Source organism: Dermacentor silvarum, chromosome 1 (assembly GCF_013339745.2).
Source record: "Dermacentor silvarum isolate Dsil-2018 chromosome 1, BIME_Dsil_1.4, whole genome shotgun sequence".
NCBI classification, from domain to species: domain Eukaryota; kingdom Metazoa; phylum Arthropoda; class Arachnida; order Ixodida; family Ixodidae; genus Dermacentor; species Dermacentor silvarum.
Genome location: NC_051154.1, coordinates 209,712,670 through 209,739,338, shown reverse-complemented (window position 1 = coordinate 209,739,338; position 26,669 = coordinate 209,712,670). Strand labels below are relative to the sequence as shown.

At 46.0% G+C, this 26,669-nt stretch overlaps 1 protein-coding gene across 2 annotated transcripts; it reads left to right on the top strand.

The window, feature by feature from the left end:
• The first annotated feature begins 976 nt into the window (after positions 1-976).
• On the top strand, positions 977-26,197 carry LOC119436715 (uncharacterized). Of its 2 annotated transcripts, XM_037703685.2 has the most exons (4): positions 977-1,139; positions 8,672-8,811; positions 21,943-22,243; positions 25,328-26,197. In XM_037703685.2, the coding sequence occupies exons 3-4, from the start codon at positions 21,950-21,952 to the stop codon at positions 25,493-25,495; spliced, it is 462 nt and encodes a 153-aa protein (XP_037559613.1). In that variant the 5' UTR covers positions 977-1,139; positions 8,672-8,811; positions 21,943-21,949; the 3' UTR covers positions 25,496-26,197. The 2 variants fall into 2 exon arrangements, with proteins under 2 accessions (XP_037559613.1, XP_037559612.1); XM_037703684.2 differs by lacking the exon at positions 8,672-8,811.
• The last annotated feature ends 472 nt before the right edge of the window (positions 26,198-26,669 follow it).

Sequence of the window (26,669 nt, the reverse complement as noted above, 5' to 3'; positions counted from 1 at the left end):
CGGTTGAGATACGCCTGCAGCTACGAATATCTGGACTGGAAAAAGTATACCAGAGATTTGATTGCAAGCTGAGGTGACCTTTTTCTTCAGTTACAACTACCTCCCTTCCAACTAAAAAGAAAAGCATAAGTCTAGAGACAAGCCCTCTTTTGGTGGAATATGGGTTAATGCAATTCATGGAATCTCCATCCCCATTCCGGATCGATCCATCTTAACACTCATGTACACATGGATATCTCGAGTTGTGTTTCTCCTACAATCGCCGCAATTGAACACCTGAGCGACACTTTTATAACCACCACCGTACTTAGAAGTTCTTGGGTGTGGTTGCAGCCATGTTTTGCGATATAAAAATGAAAAGTTTCTGAAAATGATGAACTAATAAATAAACCCAGTATTCTCTCCCGCGTGGTTCTTCAAGCATAATAATTATCAATATCATGCCTCAGAAAATTCCACCGATGAAATTTCTTCGCAGTCAGATCACATAACGCGTTTTTAAAATGCTCTCACATGTCACTGCTTTCGCAGTTACATGAATCTATATGGACCGCTAATACGGCCGAAAGTGCCGATGGTTGCAGTAAACATTCGCTCTTGCTCTGCACAGTTTAGAAGAGCCGTGTCCAACTAACAAGGGGGCCTCACACGAGCTCTGGTGATGTGTGCGAAGACCGGGCACCTGAAGACCTATATCGTAGTACCAAACTCGCTACATCCAAAGACACAGACGTGTGGTAACTTTTTACCGTTTTGGTGCGTCAAAATATCAAGCTGTCTCTGATGCGCATGAGGCACAAGCCGCGCCTGTGCGCAACACCCGGGAGCACGTGCTGTGGACGAAGCGACGTTTGCTTGTATGCCAACCGCATCTCTTTGCACAACCCGTCGCGCTTGGCTCCCTTCCACCTTGCGGAGCTGATAAGAAGTATAACAGCGCGTTGCGATAAAGTAGGGTCGGGAGAGGGCAGGTACGTGCTTCATAAACAACCTCAACGAGACCAAATATGTTGCCGTCCGTTCTGCCTTCATTGTTTGGTTTCGCGGACGAACGTGGTGACGAATACAGTTGTTGGCATACGTCGGGCCTAACGTCGTTTTGGCGGATACTGACCTCCCCACTTTTCAAGGATTAAATGGTGCGTAGATGTAGACCCATTACTCTATGGCAGAGATGTTTCTTCTGTAGCAATCGAGAGAGAGCATATTATATTTAAATTTTGGCTCTATATAGGAAGTAGTAAGCAGGAAGTCTATAGAGGTAGCTTTATTCTAATGTAAAACTAGTATGATTGTTTTACTACTCGCTAGCGAAAATATTATAAGTTAAGGAGATTGCTTTCCTGCTCCAAAAGAAAGCACTCTCTGAAGTCCGACTTTATGTCTTGTCGGGCATTGTGTTTTCGGTGTTCTATGTTTCTGAGCAAACTACGCTTTTTCAAAGATCTTATGTACGGTTGCGGTGTCGCCGTGCACTTTCTTGTCATCTACGAATGTTAGGATGTTTTGTTTAGTTTGATTGGTGCAACTGATCAGTCTTTTTCTTTCGGTGCATCCCGCCGTTGTGCTGTGCCTATCGATGGTTCTCAATGCACGAGGGAGCGATGCTTAATTTCTGCCAACTGTGCTTCGTCTCGTGAAAGCCATTCCTGTTCTTGACCAAGAAGATAAGAACACTGGGTCGGGTCCCGTAACCAAAGAATAGAAATTGAATAGAAGTGATGGCTCCTACATACATCTGTATAATTTCACTTGCATCGCCGAAGTAACGTTGTCATCGCCGACAACTCACTACAACAAAAGAAATGGCAATTAGTGTCACAGAAATCCCAGCCAAAGCTATGGGATCGAAGCTTCATTCCACATGCGTGGCTACGTCGAGTACTACGAGCATATCGCTGCTTCTTTTGACTTTGCTTGAATCTTTTTTTTTTACTTCACTCTTTCTTTATTGGTGTTCATATGTCATATGTCTATACCTAATAACTGTCATAAAAAGCTAATGCGACAGGCACAAAAAGAATAAGCGTATTTTGAAGTACGAAAATGAAGAAATTCAAGATCATCACTGCAAACCACTAGGTGAATGAACGAAAAGGACACCTAACAAGAAAAAACATGTAAAACTCATTCACACTAGGCCGACACGCCACCGATTTTCGTCTGCCGACTGTTGGCAACAGCGTTTAACCGTTGGCCACAGCGTTTTCCGTCCTATAAACTGCTGTCACCAACCGTCGGCAGAACAAAATCGGTGTCGTGTCAGCCTTGTGTGAATGAGCCTTAAGCCGTATGAGTGCATACTACCAACCGATATTATTGCATTGAAACGAAATTTTCCAGCCGACTTGAGTCGAGATCCAGTTCCTTGCATGAACTAAATAATTATTTGTACAGTGCAAATAATGGTGCCCCAAGATCGCAGCGCTGTTATTCCATAGCCACGTCAGCCAAAGCAGAGACAAATTGTTCTTTCATTGACTCACAGCATGCACATGGCACGATTTCAGTTGTCGGTGCTGTGAAATTCATTACAAGGCTACTCCTCGATAACATAAATGTACGTTTCCATCGGCTAAGTCAGGGCATACATAACGATATTTATATTCTGCGTGCCATATCCGAAACAAGGTTTAAGGTTTTGGTAGTAGTGATCAAGCATTAGACTTGAGTAAATCACCTACTCACTTGCCTCGAAGTTTACGCGTAAAACCATCAAGTTCACCGCTTCAGATGAAATTTGAAAGTAATAATAGTTCCACCCACCACTGCGGACATGGGTACCCGTGTACAATGATTTAGCCGGTACGGTCAATGCCTACGTGTCCTAAGACGCACACATTTTTTATTCACTGACGTGTGCATTTATAAACAAAGATTATTCTCAAAGTTGACCGTATGTACTTTGCGCGAAAGAAGGCGTGGGTATGAAAGCTAAATGGTTGCAAAACCCACGAACAGACCAAACCCACGCACGCTTTTCAAGACACCTCCTCTTACCTAACCAAAACTAGAATCACTAAAATCGTAAACAAGGGATTAAAATATGCGTGCAGACTGGTGGCCTTATCCTTGCCACCATCTGCCCCGCGCCGTCCAAAGTTTCAAAACATGTGTCTGTAAGCATGCAGATCTACCAGCCGGAACGAGGCCATCTTTGTTATTGCAAAATACATGTGTAGTAAATGCTGCTTAAGGAATTTTGCATATTCTCCAAACACCGAACACGCGAATCCTTTTTTCTTGCCTACAATTTTCTTTGAAAACGTGCCTTCTTTTCTTATGCAATAAGCCGGCGCAGGTCTCTGAATAGCAGTCGACTCCGAAGGTCCATGCGGCTGGCAGGATTTGGTTGGTTTCCAGTTGAAGGCATGCCAGGCGTTGTTGCCATCGAAATTTACCGGGATTTCTTCCTTCTTCCCCTCCTACTGGGTTGGATAGACATGCCGGTAAACCCATAGGCAATGTCCTTCTGCTGCTGGCTATGACGTCAAGGTTTCGAATCCCAGCCTCGACACCGGTGGGCAAAACGTGGACAGAACGCAAACACTCCAGTAATACAGACCTAGTTATCGCTGCGTAGTTAACGCCACGTGGTAAAATTAATCCGGAGACCTTAACCACTGCATCACTCATGGCCGTCTTTTCAAAATAGGATGTACAATACGGTGAATTAATGTTGTTCTGACAGTCTGTCTTTTTCTTTCGTCTGCGCCATCAACGTACTTACGAATTTGTCCTTTTCCGGCGCCTGCAACACATTTCTTAAATGGTGGTAGCTGCTATATAGAAACTCAAGTCGGCGCTTCTAATGGTTTCGAGAGCAGCCTCGGCTTATTGCTACATGACTAAGTAAGTATGCAGCAAAAATAAACAAAGAACCAGGGAATACGCGTTAAATCATGCGCGTCACCTTACTAACAGCCCCTTGTCCGTTTCGCGCTGCTGTTAGTTAAATAGTGAGAACCAGATACTGCGCTGGACTCAAAATTGAAAGATAAACACAACGACAACTTGCCTGAACACTCTTCGAAAATTCTTTCTCTTGTCTTTGTTACTTCATAGCAGATGAACAGGATAATTTCCGTGAGTCTCAAGGTATGATAGGCGCATTGGCGCAATTACAGAGCAGATATTACAGCTGTTCCGTTTAATGGGAATAAAAGCTGCAGAATCAGAAAAAGTGTGTTCTGCATTCGCGTGCATTGCACGCAGCGCACAGAATCAGCGATTTTATCCCACTTAATGCGAAATAAGAAGTGCTTCGTATTGACGGCATTTTGACGAATACGGTGTAGATATGCCCGATCGCGCCTTTCAAGACGACACGACATGCAAAAATCGCACATTGGATCGTATGTGCGAATAGGCCCGTCTACTGCTGCTCAGGGTCGATCCAGACAGCACGTTGTCAGCGCCACGCAAAACAAGGCATAAGAGCTCACCCGTCACTTGTAGAGTAAGCTGTTGGAGTAGTAGTAGTAGTAGTAGTAGTAGTAGTAGTGGTAACAACTTTATTTATCCTTTTTACAAGGAAAGGGGCAGCGAGGTAGAGGGCGGAAGGGGTCTACTCGAGGTAGTCCTCCGCTACCCTCTCAGCCCACCCCAGGATGGCCTCCTGAACGTCGGGCCTGGAGCTGTGCAAGGCAGCCCCCCACTGCTCCTCACGAGTAATTAAATTATTAAGGGGAGGGGGTAATGAGTGTTGAGGGCATCCCCACATTATGTGGTCGAGATTGGCCTTCGCCGCTGAGCAGAAGCGGCAGGCCGGGGAAGGGTAGAGAGAAGGGTGAATGACGTGTAGAAAGTAAGGAGAGGGAAACGTGCGAGTCTGTAGCTGCTGCCACGGGATCTCGTGTTTACTTGGAGAATTACGTGCCATGGGAGGAAATGTCAGACGATCGAGTATATAATGGGCACAGATGTCGTGGAATGTGAGAAGGCGATCTCGCACGGAAAACGGCCTCTCGAAAGCAACGATTTGCGACTTACCTAATGCCCGCGCCCGGTCCATTAATCCTCCGGCGCTGGCGTGAGCCACCTCATTGCCGGCGAGACCCGCGTGTGCTGGGGTCCAAATCAGGCCTACGTCTTGTGTGGGAGGGCGAGAGAGGGTTCGGGAAAGGGCTTGCCTTGACACTCTACCCGCTCCAAAATTGCTGATGTCTGTTTTTGAGTCGCTGACAATGACGGAGGAATTTGGAATAGTGAAAGCCAGGGCTAATGGCCGCCTCCTCCGGAGAAGAAGCATAGACAGAGGCGGCCGTAGCTAACTGGCCGTGCGAATTTATTACTGAGAGGGCATATTTGGAGCCAGTGCTGTATTCGGCGGCGTCGACATAGAGCACGTCGGTTGAATTGGAAAATTTTCTGTGTAGGGCATTGGCCCTTTGCCTCCTGCGTGGGATGTGATGTATAGGGTGCATGTTTTTAGGGAGTGGTGGTATCTGTAAATTCGCGTGTATGTGGTGTGGAATGTTGTGTTTCTGGTGAGTGAGAGATGGTGGAGAAATGCCTAAGGAGTTGAGAATGTGTCGTCCGCTTTTCGATTTGGAAAGGCGGGTTTGTTGGAGGTGAGATGGGCTTCCACGAGCTCGTCGAGGGTGTTGAAGGTACCGGTCTGCATGAGCCGTTTTGCGGACGTGCGTAGTGGGAGGCCTATAGCGAACTTATAGATTTTACGAAGGAGGGTGTTGACGTGGTCAGTCTCCTTTTTGAGAAGGTGTAAGTATAGGAGTGTGTAAGTTACCTTTGTGATGACAAAGGCGTCTATTAGTCGGAGAAGATCATTTTCCCTTAGACCGCCGTGTCGGTTGAACACGCGGCCGAGCAGTCTGAGAGGGTTGTCGACGGTGGATTGGAGTGTCTGGAGGGTGTGCGTGTTGTGTTGATTGCTCTGAATATGCATACCGAGAACCCCGAGCTTGTCTACCTGGGGGACATGTTTGTTGCCGACGAGGATGTGGATGTCGGGAGTGTGTCTACTGTTGCCGGTGTGGGCAGGAAGGAGAAGGATTTCTGATTTCTCGGGGGAACAGACGAGACCCATGCGTACCGCAATGGCCTCCACCTTATCGGCGGTGGCCTGCAGGACGTCTTGCATCTCACCGTCTGAGCCACCTGTGACCCAGAGGGTGATGTCGTCCACGTATAGGGAGAAGTTAAGCCCTGGGATGGTCTTAAGGGAGCGTGCAAGGTGGAGCATGGCGAAATTGAAGAGCAGGGGAGATAGCACGGACCCCTGGGGCGTGTCAAAGCTCCAAAGGTGATAGGTAGGGGATTGTTCCGCGCCAATAAATATTGTCGCGGTGTGGTTGGGGAGGAATGCGGCAATGTAATTGTGGATCCTTTCGCCTACCCCCAGAAGGTTTAGCTCCCGAAGTATGACGCTTCGCTACCAGGGCGCCCTGGTAGGTAGAGTGCGGCCCTGGGGTCTTGCTGCTGCTCCTGGCGCGGGCTTGGGCAGAGTTGCCGGTAAAGGAAGTCTGCCGGTAAAGGATACAGTGGAGGGTACAACCCTCGTAGTTGATGTAGTAGGGGACGTGCTTCCCTTGGAAGGTAATGAGGATGGACTCGGTGTTGCCCAATCGCCTGGCGGAGGATTGTAGCTGATGAGGGTGGGGAGGATGGCTTGCTCGGGTGAGTCGATAGGTAGGAGGATGACGCCGCGACAGGTGTTCGAGGGGTCAGCTACGTGGGTGGCCACCTCGTAGGTGGTTCCGTTGAAGTTGAGGGTGCGGATGGTATTGTAGAAGTCGGCCCGGTCCATATTCGGAGTGCTCACCAGGATGGTATTGCTGATTTCGTTGACTTGAAGTTGGTCTTGAGCAGTGTGCTCGTTGATTGGTAGGCCGACTGCCTTGAGGATCATCTGGCGTAGGACGCAGGAGTAAAGTTTGCTGCAGTCGAGACCACCCCGGATCCTGACACCGATTTTGTAGTCGTTAGAAGGCAATGGTGGAGGTTTTGGTGCTTTCTTGGATGGATTCGGTGGTGATGCTGTTGATATGGTAGGTGGCGAGAGTTGTTGATGACGACGGGCGATGTTGGTGTGCCGCTCACGCCAGCTATGCGCACCGCCGACGCCAGCTGCGTCTCGCTCCGATCCTCCATTCATGCCGGAGAGCTAGGCTAGCTTAGAGGGGTGAACGTCTCGTAAAAACGGCGACGAACTCGGAGTCATTGGCCGGCCGCCAGGTCGAGGAAAAAAGGGAGCCGAGATGGACGCTGCTTTCCCTGCTCCTGGCCTTGGTGGTGGTCGTTGTTGAGGAGCTCGCTCGAAACACGTCCGGCCTGTTGGAGGTGCGAAGGTCGAGTCTCAAGCTGTTGGAAGTTTGTCCGCAGAGTTGCATTAGGCTGAATCAGCAGAGCAGTCTGCATGCAAAATCGCTGCTACACGCAGTGAGAGGGCATCAACTGCTAAGCAACACTGTGCCACATCCCGCATACTTTTGTGTAGAAAAAGCTCATCTCGTTGACAAACTCGTCACTGGCGCTCAGTTTTGACACTCCCTTTGTCGCTATGACAAATTATTGCCCAAAATCGATACGAAGAGGCGCACGAATCCAATGAGTCCAAGACAAGCGAAAGCCTGCGCGCTCTGAGCAGTGACATAATGGTGGGAGGCCAGAGCAGATACAATTCTGCAGCGGATAGACTCATCGCTTTGCTCAATTGTATATATATGTATATATATTCCCTGGAATGATGTTCAAAGGACTCTCTCCCTTAGCGCGCGACCCTACCGATCAAAAAGCAGCACAGGGTCCATGCCGCAAATTCAGAAGTCACATTAGATGGGTGCTTCTTCTCGTTTAAGTGACAATTGAATCAAGAGGTCAGCCATTACGCTCGCCTATTTCATTAGTAGAGTGCTCGCGATGCTTAACTAATCTAGCTGTGACGGAGAACAGAAGCCTTAAATGTGTTTTTTTATTCAATTATGTGGACGCTCCAAAGCGGATTTCTGCCATCGGCGTCGCCGTCGCCGTGAGGTTCCATATGACGTCAACGGCGATGAAATCGTCGCCGCGCGCCATATGCTGTGTATGCGAGTAAAGCGTGCAAGGGACACGCACTTTCACGGGGAACGAACGCACGGCGGAGAGCAAACGCGCGCTCGGCGCCGTGCTCCCTGAAGGGCTGCAGAATTCAGCGCCTGTCTCCTCCTTTACAACACCATATATATATATATATATATATATAGAGAGAGAGAGAGAGAGAGAGAGCAAACGCAACTTCTTCCGTCGCGCGAAGGGCCATGGGGGGACGTGAAGGAGGGAGGGGAGGCGACGTTTAGTTGCGGCACCAAATGCCCATTTATATCAAAAAAAAAAAAAAAAAAACGTTGCGAGGCGAGAATGGCGGTAAAGACTTCCGACGCTTCTCGACGAGTGTCCCGTTCTGATCTCGTCGAAAACCTCCGAGCCACCCCCAGAGGCAACCGGCAACAGTCACCAACGCTGCGTGCATTCGGTGCGAACGCGGGCAAAACTCCGACGGCGTCGACAACAGTTCTGCGCGTTGCGGTGCTGCTGCATGTCCAAGTTTACACCACTGATAAAACTACTATCCTTACTCCGTATAGCTCTCTACTAATTTGCTAATCGCAATTGATGCTTCGCCTTTCGGGTGAAACTGCGACAATGTTTTCTTCTCTTTCTCTTTCAGATACCGTGGTCGTCAAGCAAAGTAAAACGAGCTATGTGAAAGATTTCATGGGCAGGCAACTGCATCTGCCGTCGTCAATACCGCTCCAAAATCTCCAGTGATAGACGTGTGCTTCGTCACATCAGTGCTTACCAAGTTTGGTAATGGATAATTACTATACATAGTCAGCTAATGGAAATGAAAATTCATATGGGGGCGGGATGCCGGAATGCAAAAATGCTCGTGTACGATGCTTTGCGTGCGCTTTAAAGGGACACTGTATCTAAAGAGAATCATTACACCAGTTTAGACTGAGAAAGTATTCTTTCAGTGCTCAATTTTCGTTCATTCCGCGACAAGAGGTTCATTACGGAAACAAGAAAATGAAGGCCAAATTTCCATTTTTTTTCATTTCACGCAGAAACCCCAGTGTCAATACGTCAATGTGACGTCACGGATTTCAAAGCTTTCTTTTTTGTGTGTGTATTTAAGCAGTTGCAACTCAGTCAAAGCTTTTGCCACTTGCAAAGTCAGTCTGGCTCTTTTTGAAGACAATTCAGTTAATCTTTATTGATAAAAAAATGCCCGAGCAGATGTTGTCAAAGCTATGACGTCACCTCCAGCTGGTGCACCATAATGTCACGCTTGTCGCCACCAGTCTTTTAATTTTTTTCTGACCTACAAGCCTACTCTCACGGTAAGAGTGGCCTCCTCTGGTAGTATAGGAAAGTAATTTACTAACGCAACTAAATATTATTTCTCGCTTCTAAGTATCCCATAAAGAACCATAGGCAGTCGAAATTATTTCTGAGCCCTCAAGTACGGCATCTGTAATGTGTGTTTGCATTTGCGTTTCTTCGGGACGCTAAACTTTATAATGAATTTTTTACTCGCAGCTTCTCAGTATGGCCGCTGCATTTGGCTTCTTAAAAATTTAAAGAATGTTAATCTTGTTCTTGTTTTTCTTACCTTATTATTGACACAGCGCATGAATGCTTTCTCACACTCTGCCTTTATCCACTCCATGTTGGCAGCATGGACGCAAGGTACCTGTCTTTTTACGTACACGTGAAATCCGAGATATACATATTTAAAGCGATGCAAAGCTCGTGCCCTTCCTTCTGCAATTAAGCGCCTTGTTACATCAGTAAAAACATGTTCTGATTGTTTTGTTAACACTCCGAGGCGCTCGAACATCATGGCGGTAATTCAAATAATTTCTTATAATACGCTGCCGTACTAATTTCTAAATAAAAATATCGTTTGATTATTGCAGGTGCGCACTAAAGATGATCGTAATTCAGTCATGTCATAACAGCCTAAAATGACTAGAACGGGGGTCTTCTACGCAGCATTATGTTTCACTTCAAAGTAAGCGAGTATGCCAGGCGACGCTTCAGCAAAGTATGGTAGCCTATATAAAACGAAAAAAGACAAAGTACTCTTGGCAATGTGAAAGCGAAAGTAAATACTTATTCACTCCATGCCACCATTTACTTGCAAATAACAACCCAAATGGCCTAAATGATGAAAGGATACTCACTAAAAGCTTTCAGGAATGTCAGTTTTATGAAAACACGTATTGATAAAAAAATGGTAGGCCACCCTAATCTTTGACTTAGGTGTCTCTTAGTGGCACTCGCACTTTCACGTAGGTGTTCTGTGCACTGGTTTGCGGTAATCAGTCATTTTTAATTTATTATAATTATTAAAGACACTTCAGTAACTCAATTTGTAACTAAACTTATGCTCTCATATCATATCTCTAATGAAACCCATGAATTTGGCACTGTACTATTTTATTTTTATTTTTTTCTGATTTATTTTTAATTTTGTCTCAGCTAAATAATTCTAATTGTTCCAGAGACTTAAGCAACTCAAATTGCAACTAAACTTATGCTCTGACATCATATCTATAATCAAACCCATGAATGTTGTACTGTAGTATTTTTTTTCTGTTCCTTTTGATTCACAATGCATCTTTGTGGTAAAATAAATGCGCACTTTTTTATTTCAATGAAGTACAGTCACATTTTTCAAGATGGACGTGTTTGCACGCTTCTGTCAAAATCATTTTTGGGTCCAATTACCTTACAGTCACCCTTTTGTTCCCTTAAATTATTATTTATAATATGACGATACGGCAAACGGTATTGAACACAGAACCCCGCTTGACGGTAACCACGTTACACTTGGTTTTGTTTGGTTTTCCATTACTGATGGCGCATACCCACAGAGGGGGATCGACCAAAAGTCGGATGAAATCACAAAAAAAAAAATTATACTTGATTAGAAAGCGTGAACATGTGGGAAAGAATCAAAGCAATCGAAAATAGCGGTCATATTGCGTTAAAAATAATGTTTGCCAGATGAATATTTAGCGTACGAGGGTTTAAGAAACGCTAAAACAACCCATTGGCAAATACACGAAGGAGGTATAAAATGTTTTGTAGTGCAGATTGTTTTGTCGCACGGCATATAAGGAAATTCGGTGCTAAATAAAATACTTAACCGCTGCTTCATTTAAAACCAAATAGAAAGGATATACATGAACCAATTACAATTTTTCAAAAGCAGTGATCCTGGTCTATTCTAGACAATAAAGGCGATCTCATTGGTAAAAGATCTTACGACTAAGAAGACGGAGAAAAAATGGCTCTGTTCATCCTTCGAATAGTTCCCATCGTAGAACAAAGTGATACAGAGAAAGAGAAAGAAAAGAAAAAGAATGTAATGGTTGCCCCTCAAACTCTCCGTCACATTTTTACACTTTGGGCAGAAGTGACTTTATTTTTCTCAGATGCACAAACAAAATAAGAAATCGAACTACAACTGATATTCATTGCGAACTATTGACAGGTTCTAGCGACCACATAAAGAAGGTTCGGTACATGTTCTCAAAATGCCAACTCGAAAAGAATTCCACGTTTTATTTTCTCCGCGGCCTGAAGTTTCCTGCCAAGTCGATAGAGAGCCATCTAGGTCGCAGAAATGCACAAACGCATAGGCGTTGCTTCGAGGAATTCAGCCTACGAGGCATGGTGCTAACGCGCCATCTGATGTTGAATTATAGAATGAGTGTCTCATTTGTTTCTGCGTGGCATCAAAAGAGGGCAGCATTGCAGCCATCAGGTAGCTCATGTACTGCAAGCTGAAACATTGTACAAGCGCAGCAAGCATGATGGTGAGAGTGGGGTGAACGCGAGGTGCCGAATAATAATAATGTTAATTAGAAATCGATAGCAGTATACAAAAGAGGAATAGCGACGTCTAAAATATTTCAGCTCTCCTCACCAACTCCGGCGCGAGTCTTTTCGGTCTAGGTTTTCCTTTTTTTCTTCTTCTTCTTCTTTGTCATTGTTATAGAGGCAGTGTCCATCCACGTTACTGGTTGCATTGCTGCTCTGCATACTGCGTCCTTAGCAGTTGGGGGTGTCGTATAAGAGAGCTCATAATCTGTTAACAAGGGCCAGTGGCACTTTTCCGGCGCAATAAACGAAGACCCCGACGTAATTCTCGAACATAGTTAAACAAGCAAGAATTCTCGTTTACTGCATGTGCTTGCGAGTCCAATGCAAAAGAAGAACCAAACAGCTCGACACTTGATGACATCAGAGAAAAAAAAAGGCAGCAGAAAATTAGTGATGGATGTGAAAGAACTGGCCGTGTGAGGGCAAAGTGCACATCAAATACTCGGCTGACTGCGGAGACGTCCGCTGCGGACGAGTGGCAGACACAGCTGATAACGTATCTTCATTGCTTCAAAAGGGCACTCCAGACGCACCGCGATGCGATTTTGTCCCCGAGCCTGTTGAATCCACCGAAGCGCTTACGAGACCGCGCGCAGGTCGTCGCGGGATGTTAAAAGTGCGTTGTCTTGTTGCGAAGTCGGAGTCCGAGCGGCCACGAAGGTTCCATGGATGGTGCCGTGCCAGGTACCGGGAGAAGGAGAGGTGCAGAAAGATCACAAAAGGGTTTTATATACAACTGTAAAGGGTATTTTACACGAAGGGCTCCATAATTCCTGGAGCAGTCTACGTGGTAACGTACGTTTCTGCATGTCCTAGCGTTTACATCTCCGAACGTCTACACAACTCAAGCGTCGCTTTTAATCCGTTCATTTCCACCTTTCAGTCATTGACGGATTTCACTGGGGTTCTGCTCGGCCATGCATAGCCGTCGACCGTTCGAAAACCCCGCCCATCTAATCGCGCCTTTCCGGCGGGCTCCGCCTCCACTGTAGCTCGATCCCCCCCATACCTCGCTACGGGTGGCAACTTGGGAACCAAACGTAGAAGCTGTTCCCACGAAAATGCTTGACGATGGCACCTTGGAAGAATTAGTGCCCTCTCCGTGATGGTCAGCTTGTCAGGCAGGAGACTGGCTTTCGCGGAAGCTACCGCCGAGCCCCGTCGTAGTGTGTGCTTCACAGAAACACACCAAGAGCGACTTTGCCGTTTTAGCGACGCACGAGGCAGATTTCTCATTGCAGACTGGGGCCTAATTGCTCGTCCATTAGTGCCAGGTGACAGCGACGCTCCCGGCATTGAGAAACGATGAAGCGTGAACAGCACTCCACAGTGGCACGCCTGTCGGTGAGGCATCCTTTGTCCCGAAGGACCGCCAGGCACAACAGTCTGCACCGGCCCAGTACTCTTGCGTTGCGCCTCTTACCTCTTAAGAAGAAATCTTGTTATTTATCGTCAATCGATTAACCTTTGCACGTTTTGGATAATTTCACTGCTCTTGAATTGAAGTATGTGGTCTTTGAGAATTAGGTACAGACAACCATTGCAACCACATTACAAGCACTTGCAAGTAACACAAGGAAATACTCAAGTCAGAACAAAAACATGTGTTCAAGGAATGACTGTGAACCTTTGTCGTTTTCTCTGCTTTTGTGCCTACACACTTTACCAGCTTTTCGAACACGTCGTGACAATTGCGATCCAAAATCTGTACGAGAGAACTACCTGGTTTTACGGCTTACATTGAGGCATACAATGCGTGGTCGGTACGTTCCAACATTGTCTCCTAACGCAGGCACCGGAAATTTCACGAGGTTCTTTCTCTCTTTGTTTGCGATGGTATAATGCGTTAACTGCGCAATCGTTTCCAGAGGCACGGTGGTTCACCGTGCTCAGTGATCCTTCAACTACATAAGTCGCCAGACTGGGTCAAGAAAATGAGTTACGGCGAGGGCTGAAAAAAAAAGGAAAAAAAGGGGGATAATTTGTTGTTAAATTAACGCGCCCAGAAAGAACCCTAGGATGCGAATACTGCCGCACGGATACAGTAACAACAAAAATTCAGTTCAAGACAACTACAAAGCAATGCAAGTAAAAAGAAGGCGAAGATACAGCGAGAGAAAAAAAAAACACTTAGGCATAAAACAAGAAAGAAAAAAAACGAAGAAAAAAAAAAGAAAACAGAACACTTCAACGCTTCGTTCGCTATGAGCTCATCTAGTGCGAGAGCAGCATTCTCCCACAGTGAAGACCACCATCTTATTTTAGCTTGCCACTTTTTTTAATTGCGTTGCGTTCACGCACTAGGGGGACTGGACAAGAACCCTTCGGTTATTGAGCGGCTTGTTAGAGAGAAGGGGTGCGGTTGTATAAAAATGAATTATAATAAATTACGAATAAGGATCTCAATGCTGGTTTAATATTTGACAGATATTTTTGTGTGATGGCACAGAAATAATAATGGGGATTAGATAAGTTCTGACCTTTTCTTCTTTGTAATGTACGCAACTTCGGTTCTGTATGACATAGCATTGCATGTTGTGGAATTCGAACCACAGAGAATCTACGTTCGAACTACTTACAGCCATAAGCAATATGAAAGCTAACAGCGAATTTCTTTTTATACGACGATAGTGAGTGTGTTCAAATCTAGGAACTTGATATGTTGTGGGAATTTAAATGCCGAAACCACGATTACATCATGAGGCACGCCGTAATGAGGGGCTCCGGTTTAATTTTTTGGTATACCTGGGCTTCTTTGACCTACAACCAATGCGCGGTACACCGGCGTTTTTGCATTTCGCCCCCGTCGAAATCTGGCCACCGTGGCCTGGATTTCATCCCACGCGCTCGGGTTTAGCAGCACAACGGCTAAGCCACTACGCCACCACGGCGTGTCATCATCGTTTTCATGTAGGCCTCCTTTGTGACGCCGATGCTGTCTTCACGAGCATGACTATATAAAATTGACCGAAAACATACCACCAGCTTGTCAAGAACAATTTTTAGGCGATGCCACATAATGAAATTCTCATTCAATAGAGTATTGCTCGTTCTGGCCTCCGAAATACATGCACAGACGCCACCGTTCTCGGAGTCTGTGTGGAGCAGAAAGCGTTGCAGTAAATGTCCAGGACGGTTGTGGCGCGATATATGAGTGGTTAGCGCACTCTACTCCCGAATGCGCATTGCATCGCTGGCATAGATTTAAATACCAGTTGAGGTGGTTGCGGTGACGTGTTCTTTTCATTCGCTCTGTGGCAATGGCGAAGCTTTGGATGACGAGTTGGCCTGACGACGAAAAAATTGTCGTTGTGTGACGTCGATGACGACAACGATCAATCGTCAACGTAATAGGATGGACGGAAGGACGGACAAGGCAAACCCAGTTTCGCGCGCATAACTGCTCTCGCAGTTAAACACATTAGGAGTTACAGTGCAGTTGAACGGTTAACATACAACAAAATGCAAGTTAGAAAATTTATGCGCAAGGAAAAGATGGAGACAAAGGCTTGCATAATGATGGAAATGAACTAACACAACAAGCAAAAGCTCATAACAAAGCAGGACAGCGACATATCGAAACTATGGAGATCAACAAAATAAGTGCATGTGTATACAGACTTTGTATTCTATGTGCAGCTGCGCTTTGGTTATTACAGGCAGGAACGTGGAAGGGCCGATGAGCCCTACTGACATTACGCAGAATGCGAAGCACGATGCAGCTGAGTTGGGGCAGGGGAGGATATTATGAAAGATTTTGAACGGAAATAATAAAAATAAGACGCAGAAGAAGAACTACAACAAAAAACGAATGGTTAAATCTGGCGTTTTACGTGACAAAACTATGATCTGAATATGAGGAACGTCGTATAATGATGGACTCCAGATTTATTCTGATCACTTGGGGTTCCTTAAATTTAAGTCCCCGAGCGTTTCTAGCAATTCGACTCCATACAACTGTGGCCGCCGCAGCCGAAATTTATCCCGCGACCTCAAACACTGCTCACATAGCCACTAAGCTACTGTGGCGAATGACAAAAGCAACACTTTCGGTGCATTCCTCTTAATGGGAACTGTTTTTGCAGCTAGAACCTCATGAGGTCTAACTCTCTGTTCGGTGCCGCCCACACAGGAGGTTCGCACATTTCCACTCATCCTCGCTACGCAAGCACTTAGCATTTTTTTTTTAGAAAGGTGTCCTTCCCTACTTATTGAAATCATGTCTTCGAAAAACCACAGACCATGTTCAATCAATATACGTAACGAGTGGCCCATCGTATATGTAACATACTGTCTTAGACAGCAAAAAAAAAAAAAAAAAAGAAAAAAAAAAAATGAAAAAAAAAGTGACGCCTCATAGACGTTTGAGACCAAGGATATATTGGCAGTCGTGTCCATCAAGTCGGAGTATTTGTTGCGATGTGTTGGGCAACATGAGTATAGTCAATTACCATTTTTTTTCAATATTAAACATTCCGGGGTTTTACGTGCCAAAGCCACGATTTGATTATGAGGAACGCTGTAGTGGGGGACTCCGGAATAGTTTGGACCACCTGGGGTTCTTTAACGTGCGCCTAAATCTAAGTACACGGGTGTTTTCGCACTTCGTTCCCATAGAAATGCGGCCGCCGTGGCCGGGATTTTTTTTTTTTTAATATTCATTGTAAGGCAAGCACTCGTTGCGAAATTCTAGGGCATGCACCAGACACTGTATGTGTTGGTTTCAGATAAGCTCTACCATATGTGGTTCTTGTTTAAAGCTCTAGCGACACATGTACACACACACGCACATGAAGTCGCTTCACGTTTGCTCACATGGGCTGTAGCCTTCACACTTATGTGTTCGACAAATGATGTCCACGATGCTTGCGAAACGCGACAGGCCACGGTATAGTGTGTCGGGAAAGCCGAGCAACCCACGTCAACAATTACGGACGTGTAAAGCGTTTACGGCAGTAAATGAGAAACGACTGGGCTGGCATCGAAAGCAGAGGGAAACTTATGGCGGTACGCATGCTTAGTTGTTCTTGGAAAATACGGGTTAGAGCATTTTGGTGACGACGCTGCCGAAGTAAAACGTCATTTTTTAAAACGTCAAGTGGATGGTCCTTGTTTTAGAGCCAGGTGAATCGTTCCTCGTAAGAGGTAATGTGGTGCACGCTTCCTCACGAGGCTATTTCTCAACGCATTCTACAAATTATCAAGCAACACTTGCCGTCCTTATTTGAGTATATGCAGATTTCCGTAACTCCGCCTATTTCCCTGGTCATGCATTTTCTTCACATAAGTGCTAACTTGACCAAGATGGTGATAATACTGTACTAGTTTACTGCGCGCTCGCAGTCGGATAAAAGCATGAACGAGGATAAAAAGATTGTGCAGTAACCATCGAAGATGACTGTCTAAGTAAGCGAACCCTAACCGCAGAAACCAAATGGACACACTATAGTAATACTTCCGAAGCATGAGCTGACGTTGATAACGGTGTTTTCTCGATGTTGGTGGCGCAAATTATCGTCTACCTGTGTTGTTTTTTTTTTTCCTAGACGGCATGATGGCGACGGTGTGACGACAGCGCGATGACTATTGTGTGGCAGCGGCTGCGCACCTGCGCTCATTTCTTCATATTCCGCGGAGGCCAGATACTCCTCGGATCATCAGCTTTAAAGTAATGCAAATCCCATGGACTGTGGGAGTCTGTGTAAGGGAAGCTGTTTTGAGCCGGCAGAAAAGAAGAAAAGAAAAAAAAAAGGAAAAGATCGAAAAAAACCGCACATCTCGACAAGAGACGCGCCGCGGAAATCGGCAACGAATACGCGTCGCAACCGTCACGCCAGACAGCTTAGAAACGCAGCACCTGTGCCACCACTGACTACCGCATATAAACTTAAATACGCCACGAAACTCGCACGACAGCACGTGTGTCTCAGAGAGCTCAGCCACTATGTAGGCTAATGGCGAAGTAGCCAGCGGTTATACATGGTGCTGTTAGTTGGGAGCAGGGGGGTGTTCCGTCAACACATAGTTTAGTAATTTAAATTGAAATCTGAAGGAAAAAATGAAATAGTCGAAATGTGTGTTAAATTAACGTTTATAGTCTATGATACTAGGGAAAGAAAAAGTGCTTAGATAAATACCTTGGGACACAATCTTCGTGATGTGCGCAACCTTCCTGCTCTATGGTGTAGCCATGGGCGCTGTGTAATTCCAAATACATCCACAGACTACAGCACTCCCAGACTCCCAATATCTAAGTAGACTAGATTTATTTAGTACGAGTGTATAGCTTTATGTAATACCCGTCGCGGTGGCTTAGCGCCGATGGTGTTGCGGTGCTAAACACAAGGTCACGGGATCAAATCCAGGCCGCGGTGGCCGCATCGGCAGTGGATGACGCGATAGTGTCTTTTGCTCTTTGCAGCAGCCTGTAGACTACTGCAACTTTCCTATATGTCGAGGAATCCGATAGATGAGCAGCCACACTAGTTACCACTGGTTCTCACGTTGAGATGTAAATGTTGCTTCACTGAACAAAGGCGCAGAACCGCACTTCGCGTAATGTCCTTTGATACGCGAGTAGATATGCCAATCACAGGCACCTATGATGTTCCAGTAATTTTGTACTATTAGGACGACTCGATTGACCACTGTAAACGCGAGCACAACGATGGATATCGACAAACAGTGTGCAGTAGCTGTCTTTAAGGCACAAAGAGCTGCCTATTTTGAGAATAACCAGGCCTCAACTGGCCCAATTTTCCATTTTAATGGAACGTGCCTTCTTGCTATTTGCATTAGTCAAGGAGTGACATATGACTCACCGTTTCGCAAAATAATTTTTAACGTCCGTCTGACCATTAGCTCTGAGTCAGGGATTAATTTGTTTAATTTTTTTGTAGCCACAAATCACCGTACATTGCTAACTTATTGACCCTCGTAGGATTACTTCGACTTCTCTATGGCCATTCTATATTTAGGACATTTTATTATGTGTTTCTTTGCTTTTAGCGGTAATCTACGCCTTTTCTGTCGTTTGTAACCATTAGAAATGTATTATATTGTGGGATTTATTGTGCCTAAACTGGACAGTGCGCTATGAGGAACGCGTAGTGGAGGGCTCTGGAATTATCTTGACTACATGGGGTTTTTGAGCGTGCCCCCAAAGCACAGTACGTGAGCGATTTGGCATTCTGCACCCCTAGCCATAACCACTGAGAATTCCACCCCCATAGCTATACTATAGCCACGCTGTAGCCCCTGAGCTACATCGGCGGCTTGCTGTTTCCAACATTTATTCGTGCACTACCCCATCCTAATTTCCTGTGGACGTCTGTGCTGTTATTTGTATATTTCTCATATGACAAGAGTAACCAGCACCACATCTTGGTGTCACTGTCTTATAAGCATAATCATGTGTCAATTATAATAATAAAACTTCTCTACGCACCCTTGACCCTCGCCTCGCACACCTGTCTATCATGTGATGGCATAGGCTTGCACTGTAATCTGTATTTATTAATTATTCAAAGTAATGTTTGACCACGAGGGAAATGTGATTATACTTGAAATCACAGATAACCAGCCCAGAAAGTCCCACTAGTTCTTCTGCCGTACATGGCGAAGGCAGACTTGAGTGCCCGACTGTAGATACACTGCACCTTAATTTCTTAGTACATGGGAATCGTCTACACTTATGTCTTTTCTCTTTCTCTTTTATTTCTCCCAGCCCCCTCCCCTCGTGTAGGGTAGCAAAGTGGACAAAGCATACCTCCCTGCCTTTTCTTCCTCCCTTTTCAGTCGCACTCTCTACTTGAAATTTAGCAATCTCCGAACAATTTCCTACGCGACAGGAAGGGCCACTTTTTTTATTGCGATAGCAATTATATGGACACTCAAAAGCAGATTTCTGCCGTCGGCGTCGCCGTCGCCGTTGCCGTCGCCGTCGCCGTCGCCGTCGCCGTGAGGTTCCGTATGACGTCAATGGAGATGAAATCGTCGCCGCGCGCCGCCGAACGCTGTATGTGCGAGTGAAAGGGCGCGAGGGACGCGCTCTTTCACGGGGAGTGAACGCACGGCGGAGAACAAACGCGCGTTCTGCGCCGTGCTTCCTTAAGGGCTGCAGAAGTAGGCGTCTCTTTCCTCCTTTACAATCACCATATATGTAGAGCAAACGCGCCTTCTTCTCACGCACGAAAGGTCGCGGGGGGGGGGGGGGAGGGAAGGGAGGCGACGTTTAGCTGCGGCACCAAGTGCCTATTTATATCAGAGGCTCCGGCAACAGTCACCAACGCCGCAGGCATTTTGAGCGAACGCGGGCAAAACGCCGACGGCGTCGACAACAGTTCTGTGCGTTGCCGGTTCTGCTGCATGTCCAAGTTTATACAGCTGATAAAGCTAATATCATTACTCCGTATAGCTCTCTCCAAATTTGCTATCGCAATTGATGCTTCGCCTTTCAGGTGAAACTGCGACAACTTTTTATCTTCCCTCTCAAGCCTCGGCCTAGGTGTAGCGCGTGTATAAGCAGAAGGCCTTCGTATAATTTGAGCCGTGGTTAAGCGAACCTGCCTCGGGCAACAGTAAAATAGCAAGATTAGTGCACACTTTGAAAGTTTCATTGTATTTTTACATAACCTAAATATTTATCTTCATAGAGTCACATGGTGTAAATGGAATGGTGCTGAAAACCCCTCACTGAGAATATCGTGTTTTAGTATACTTGGGCGGTATGTTGATGGATGAACGCTGACACACTGCGATTTTATTCCTCGCCTGAGCATGGTGGACCTGTGCATCTTTATGAAAATAATCAGCAACTCCTGCGTAAATCATTACAGCTTTTTGCTATCAAAAACACATTAAAAGAAGCGCCCTAAGTTTCAACTATCTAAGCCTTAATAATGCACAAAATTATCAGGCATCTTAGGAGAGAGGAAAGGTTGTTCAGTGAAACATTTCCACGTCCGTTCCCTCAATATACTCATAGTATATACCTTTAATACAATGCTAACATTAGTGTGGCAAGACGTGAAGACGGCGCTGACCTTACAGTAACTTTAATATTTTAAAGCAAATACTGAGCTTTCTTTGGTTACCGTTCAGGGTTGAATGTTGGTCTATAAATAAAATGAAGGACACGTACTCGCGCGCGAGTGCTATCTAACCGAGTTTCGCACCGCGTTCGTCGCCGAACGCCAACTACTTCTGACGCATGTGCTGTTGCGCGTGAGCTTTACGGGACCTGAAGGTTTAGAAACTTTGGTCTTAGGAGGTTTCTTCTCCGCGTGGGTTGACATCTGCGACGAAGCGATTGTCATCGAAATCCTCGGCACGTCTCTTGTCGAGATGCACCTTTTCGTCGCGTTGGCTTCGTTTAGACGGACTCCCACTGTGCGTTGAATCTGCATGATTTAAAGCGAATGGTCGGATGAGTATCTGGCTCAGTGGTGCAGACGAGGTGAGACGAAAGCGCAGGTGAGTAGCCATTGTCATGTCATCGTCGTCACGATATCGTCGCGTCGCCGTGGTCGTGCTGTCGTTGGCATGCCGTTTTCATCACTCTGCGGTCGCCATAGCGGCGTCATCTTGGTCATCGTCGCCATAACATCATCGTGACTGACACCATCGTCGTCGCGTCGATGCCGTCCCGCTCTCATGCCATCTACCAAAGCAAGTCGACGATAATTTATGCCGCCCAACATCAAACACCGTTATCGACGTCAGCAGTTTACTTCGGAAGAATTCCTAGTGTGTTCATTTATATCTGCAGTCAGCGTAAGCTATCTCTTTACCTGATTTCACAATTACCTTCGACACTATCTGCAACAATTTTTTTGTTTTTACTGTATTCAAGGAAATGTGCTTTAATCATCAGCAACTGGTTCGTGCACTAAAATCAATATAGATAAGTGCGGCTAACGGACTGCTACGCCCAGGCTTTCCTTGAAAACGAACTGTTGAAAAATGGTTACCAAGAAACACCGCCGAATGGTGGACGCGTACTAAGCCTCTGATTCCTCACATTCTTTCTGCGCGGTGCAGTAAAGGAATGAAGCCCCCGGTGTTCAGCCTTCCGCGCCACACCGACGAGCCCAGCCTGTGGGGTCCCCTGGCAACCACAGTGGTTGGCCTGTGCTTTAGCTTGTGCGGCACGGTGGCCTTCGTGGTCGGCTTCGTGTGGCTCCGGTACCAGCCCGTGTGGGTGGCCGGGGTACTCCTGTTCGCGCTCAGCCTTGTAGCCATTTGCTCTGGCATGCTGGCCTACAAGACGCAGGTGGACCGCTTCAGGCACGAGACGCAGAACCAGCACTATGCCACACCCTACGGGCGACTGCACGCGGAGGTGAGAGCCACAGAGAGGTCGCCAGGGGCCTTATTCTCAGTCGATCACTGCCGTAAATATCAGTTTCAATGTGCATTCATTGAATAAAATACCTGGCGCGATCTCCATCGCTTCAGCAATGCGATGTAGACGCTGCACCTACGCATAAGTAAAAGTATCAACGAAAGGTGTTCTACCAAGAATACGGCCTCTGCTTATAAAAATTAGGGAGGAACTTCATATAGTGCATAGGATTCTTTGTAGACATTACTTATGAACCTTCGACTATACACTTGCAACCAAGACTTGCATAAGCGTGCAACTGCAAAGAATAGCACGCACACGATGACGATCTCCCCAGTAAATTATTCTTGAATACCAATCTTGAGTTTCATAAATGAAAGAAATGTTGCGGTAGTGCGTTTTTTTTTTTCCTCGCATAATTTGCCCGCCGACAAGCTGGCCTACGTTCCAATGTGTACTCTTAAGAAACTTCTCCCTGTTGTTGCAGACGCAATTCTCTGGTTGCTTGCGTTATTCGCGCGTACCTTGTCCGCGAAAGCTCTCTCTTGCGTTTTAACTGCGCCCGGTGAAGCCAAATTGAGACGCGCCAAGCGTCTCAACGCGCTCGCTTGCCCGCGAGAAATGTTCTAATCCGCTTGTCGATGCGTGCGTCCGTGGCATAATGGTTTCAATGTCGGGCTTCTGAACTATAGTGAGTCGTGTGTTCAAATCCTGCCACCGGAAAATTTTAATGGTGTATTTTTAATTATGTATAAAATTGTACTTCCGTTAAAATGATGACGTTGAAAAAGTGACCAAGCCGTTTGAAGGACGAAGTTTAGCAAAAAATATTATTAACGCGAGAGCGTGAAGGGCCCCGTGTCGCAGAAAATCCGTTGTCGGCATTGGCGCCCGCGGCCCAGAAAATCATCCCCGACCACGCAGGCCCTTCAAATATGTTTAGGTATGCCACACCATTCTGTCATTAATGCTGCTCATATCTTGTCTTGTATTCTTGGCAAAGCTATTCCTCGGAATTTTGAGAATGACAATCCACAAACAAATGTCATGAAAGAAAACACCCACAGCGTCTGCATTTTATGTTAAATCTTCTCAGACTGAAATATAAAAAGTATGAAATAAAAAAGGAAACCTGAAAATTCAGCAATTTTTTTGGCGCGGCTCCATCGCCCCACGCAAGAGGCCGCGTTTCTACCAGAAAGCTCGCCTTCGTGCATAGCGTTCGCCGCCAGAGTTTCCCCGGTAACCATTACGATTACTTAAGCTGCAATTGTCTGGAAGCGTGAGAAGCAGCCAGGGATCTTTGAATGCTATCGCGTTACACTCTTAAAAGCGAAGCTTAAGCGTCCTCCTATTTTTATAATGATCACTCCCATGCTGGCAGACAAAATATCGCACCGCAGGTTAGCGCGCCCACAAGTAGGTGGTGGTAAGCGTACAAAAGTATTTGTATTCACATAAACTCACATATTCAAGCCTAGATGATGGTACAGGAAACAGAAGGAACAATGGAAAGAAATAGAAAAAGACCCCGGGCACCTATCCAAAGAATGCTACACACTAAAATGTTACCGTCTAGTTACCTAGCATGTGAGGTAATCAATGGTTTAATTTATCGGCATTTCGGGCCACAAGCACATGATCTGGATAAGGATCGTTGTATTGCATAATGCTAGCGAGAACAGTGACTCCAATTGAGGGACTAGGTAAAGGAGTGGTGAGGGTGAAAATTCAAGAACGATAGTTTGACCAAATTACAGCCCTGAAATACGAACAGAGCACTGTCGACGAGAGTCCGCACTACTCCGCACCATCGGCGAGACTGCAAGTGAAGGTGATAGACAGCAAGATAACCGTCGAGCGGTGGTGTGCATTTGATGAAAGACTACGCTTTTTTTTTTTACTCTGTGGTGTAACCATTTCCGTATTTCGCTCGTCACTGTGTCGTTTGCTGGGGGAAAAGCGCCAGCGAGAAAAAGGTGTAATCATAAGGGGGGAATGGCCCCACTACTTTGAAAAGACGGAGTCAGCACCTCCTGCCATAAATTATCTCGGCAACAATTCGTCCAGAGTTTCAAGCCATTGGCAATGACAAGTAAAATTCCCCGGATTTGAACAGAAAAGAAATTGAAACTTCACAAATTCTGCTGCATTCTTCTAGAAAAGAGCTTACAGGTTTAATTTCCACGACTGTGCAGGTGGTATGAGCGGCATTTTTACTTAATCCGGTCGATTCGGTTTGTCTATAGGGCACTGTAGCATCGAGGAACGCTTAAGTACGAGTATCTCTCTACTACATCATTCTGTTTTGAACATGGTGTACTACACCGCGAGCTTTTATAAGCATCTTGACTTTTGTTTATCCCGAATCGCTGAAGGGGACTGTGGTGTCTCTACATAAAGTTTCATTGCCAGTGACAACAACAACGTCCATCGTAAGAGTATTTGAAGCTCGCCGTTTCACGCGGCATGCGACTCAATGAGCACATTAAAAAAATTTGATTGCAGGCACTGTTCGCCGATTGCTGTTTCCACAACCAAGTGTGGCGTTCTCTTCACAGCACCGTCTGTCTGATCGAGAACGCCAGAGAATGACCTGATATAGTGTCGACGATGCGCAGGAGCCTTGCACTGCGCATCGTCAACAATCTCGAAAATCTAATCGGGAGGGGTCGGGGGCGATAACGGCAAAAATGACGCACCTGTGCCTTGATTCTCAAGCGGTCAAGAATAATGAAAAGACGATCCGCCTTCAGTTTGCAATCTTCTTCGGGATTCAATGATCTCTCGGTAGGGAAGAAAGTGCTCAGAAATTTGTGAGATTTGTAACTGAAAGAAATGTAATCATATTCAATCATTCTTGTAGGCAAGGAACGGATATGAAATTAGGCGCTTTTTTACTTTTAGAGTAGCAAGGGCGTACTTGGAAGTTCCGCTCCTCTACAAACCTGCGCATTCAGGACAATTGCACGAACCCGTAGGGGTGAGGCTATATGAACTCAATAAATATTTATTTTATGCGTTCCAACAAAACAACAGCGTTTCGTGACCTCGAGAGTCTTCTTGCTCCTTTGAACGCAGGACGACGAAGCAGGTCCCTCCCGTCAGGCTGCTGAAGTCAAGTCTGGTCGCTCGGGTCCGTCTAATGCCCCACCCTCCACAATCATCCTCGAAGACACGGCTGGCTGGAACGGAACAGCACCACAGTCGCATAATTTGCACGCTTGTGGCGTCGCTGTTCACATCTAGGCACCATGATGCCTTCATCATGTAGACGCTGACATCTACGAGGCGGCTCCGGTGCAGATTGAACAGCTCTTCGCGTGGTGGCTGTTATCGTCGATGCCTTTCAGGTTATCGGCTATGTCTCGACTTTAAGGCCGATATGCAGTGTTTAGTGAGAGCAGCGCCGTCGCCAGACGCAGGTAGAGGCTCTTTTACACAAAGTAGCAGGGATACACGAATATTCGAAACATCCTCGAATGAATCGAATATTGTGCTATTTAGTTCGGTCCGCGAGTGCAATAGTCGTGGCTCGCGAATTATAGTGCTTTTCCAAAAGTTTTCGAATAGTTTACACCATCAAGTGAGCAGAATCACAAATGAAACTGAGAAAATATTATGATAGCTTTCACTATACAGTGAGCATAATAAATCACGAAAAGTTACCTAATGGAGCATTGTGCGTCGTTCAGGGAGCTCAACAGTTCTGGCTGAACCCGCAGTATCATTCGCACTGAAACTTTTCATCACCATCGCATTCAAAGGATCAATTTGTTTCGCATTATTTAGGGGCACGGCACGTGCTTGTTAAGGCTCCCGGTGTCGCGCAAGGTGAGGGAGACCTGAACTGAAGGCCCCACCCATCGAGCGAGGAATTCCAACTAATTTTAAAAATAAAAATGATCTCTCTCTCTTACTGGAATAAATTGGAAATACGCAGCATCACAACCATAGCTTTCATATAATATAGGTGCAATTTTTCGCTACGCTTCTCAGCAGCGGAAAAAGAGCACATTTGTGTAGCGCTGTCGGCAAAAACGAGGAGAACCTAATTTTATGATTAAAAAAAAGTGTAATTATTTGAAAACTATTTGAAAAGTATTCAATGTTATTGTCTTCGCTACTAGCACTATTCGACTCATATCCGATTCGGCTTCAAAAATTACTATTAGCACACCCCTACAATTTGGGTAGTCGGCGCAGCGTGCTCCTTTGTTAAACACCCTCGGCCTTGGCTTTCTCGGTTGTGCCACTGTGGAGTCTTCCCTCGGCTCTGCACATGGGCCTGCTCATGGCATCGTGCTGCCTAGTTCAAAATGCTTCTGGGCTGTCTGAACACCACTCGGAAAGAGCTCAACCGCAGTACTCGAGTTTTAGTCCGGTAGGTACCAGGAAATACATTTATACCTTACGCTTCACA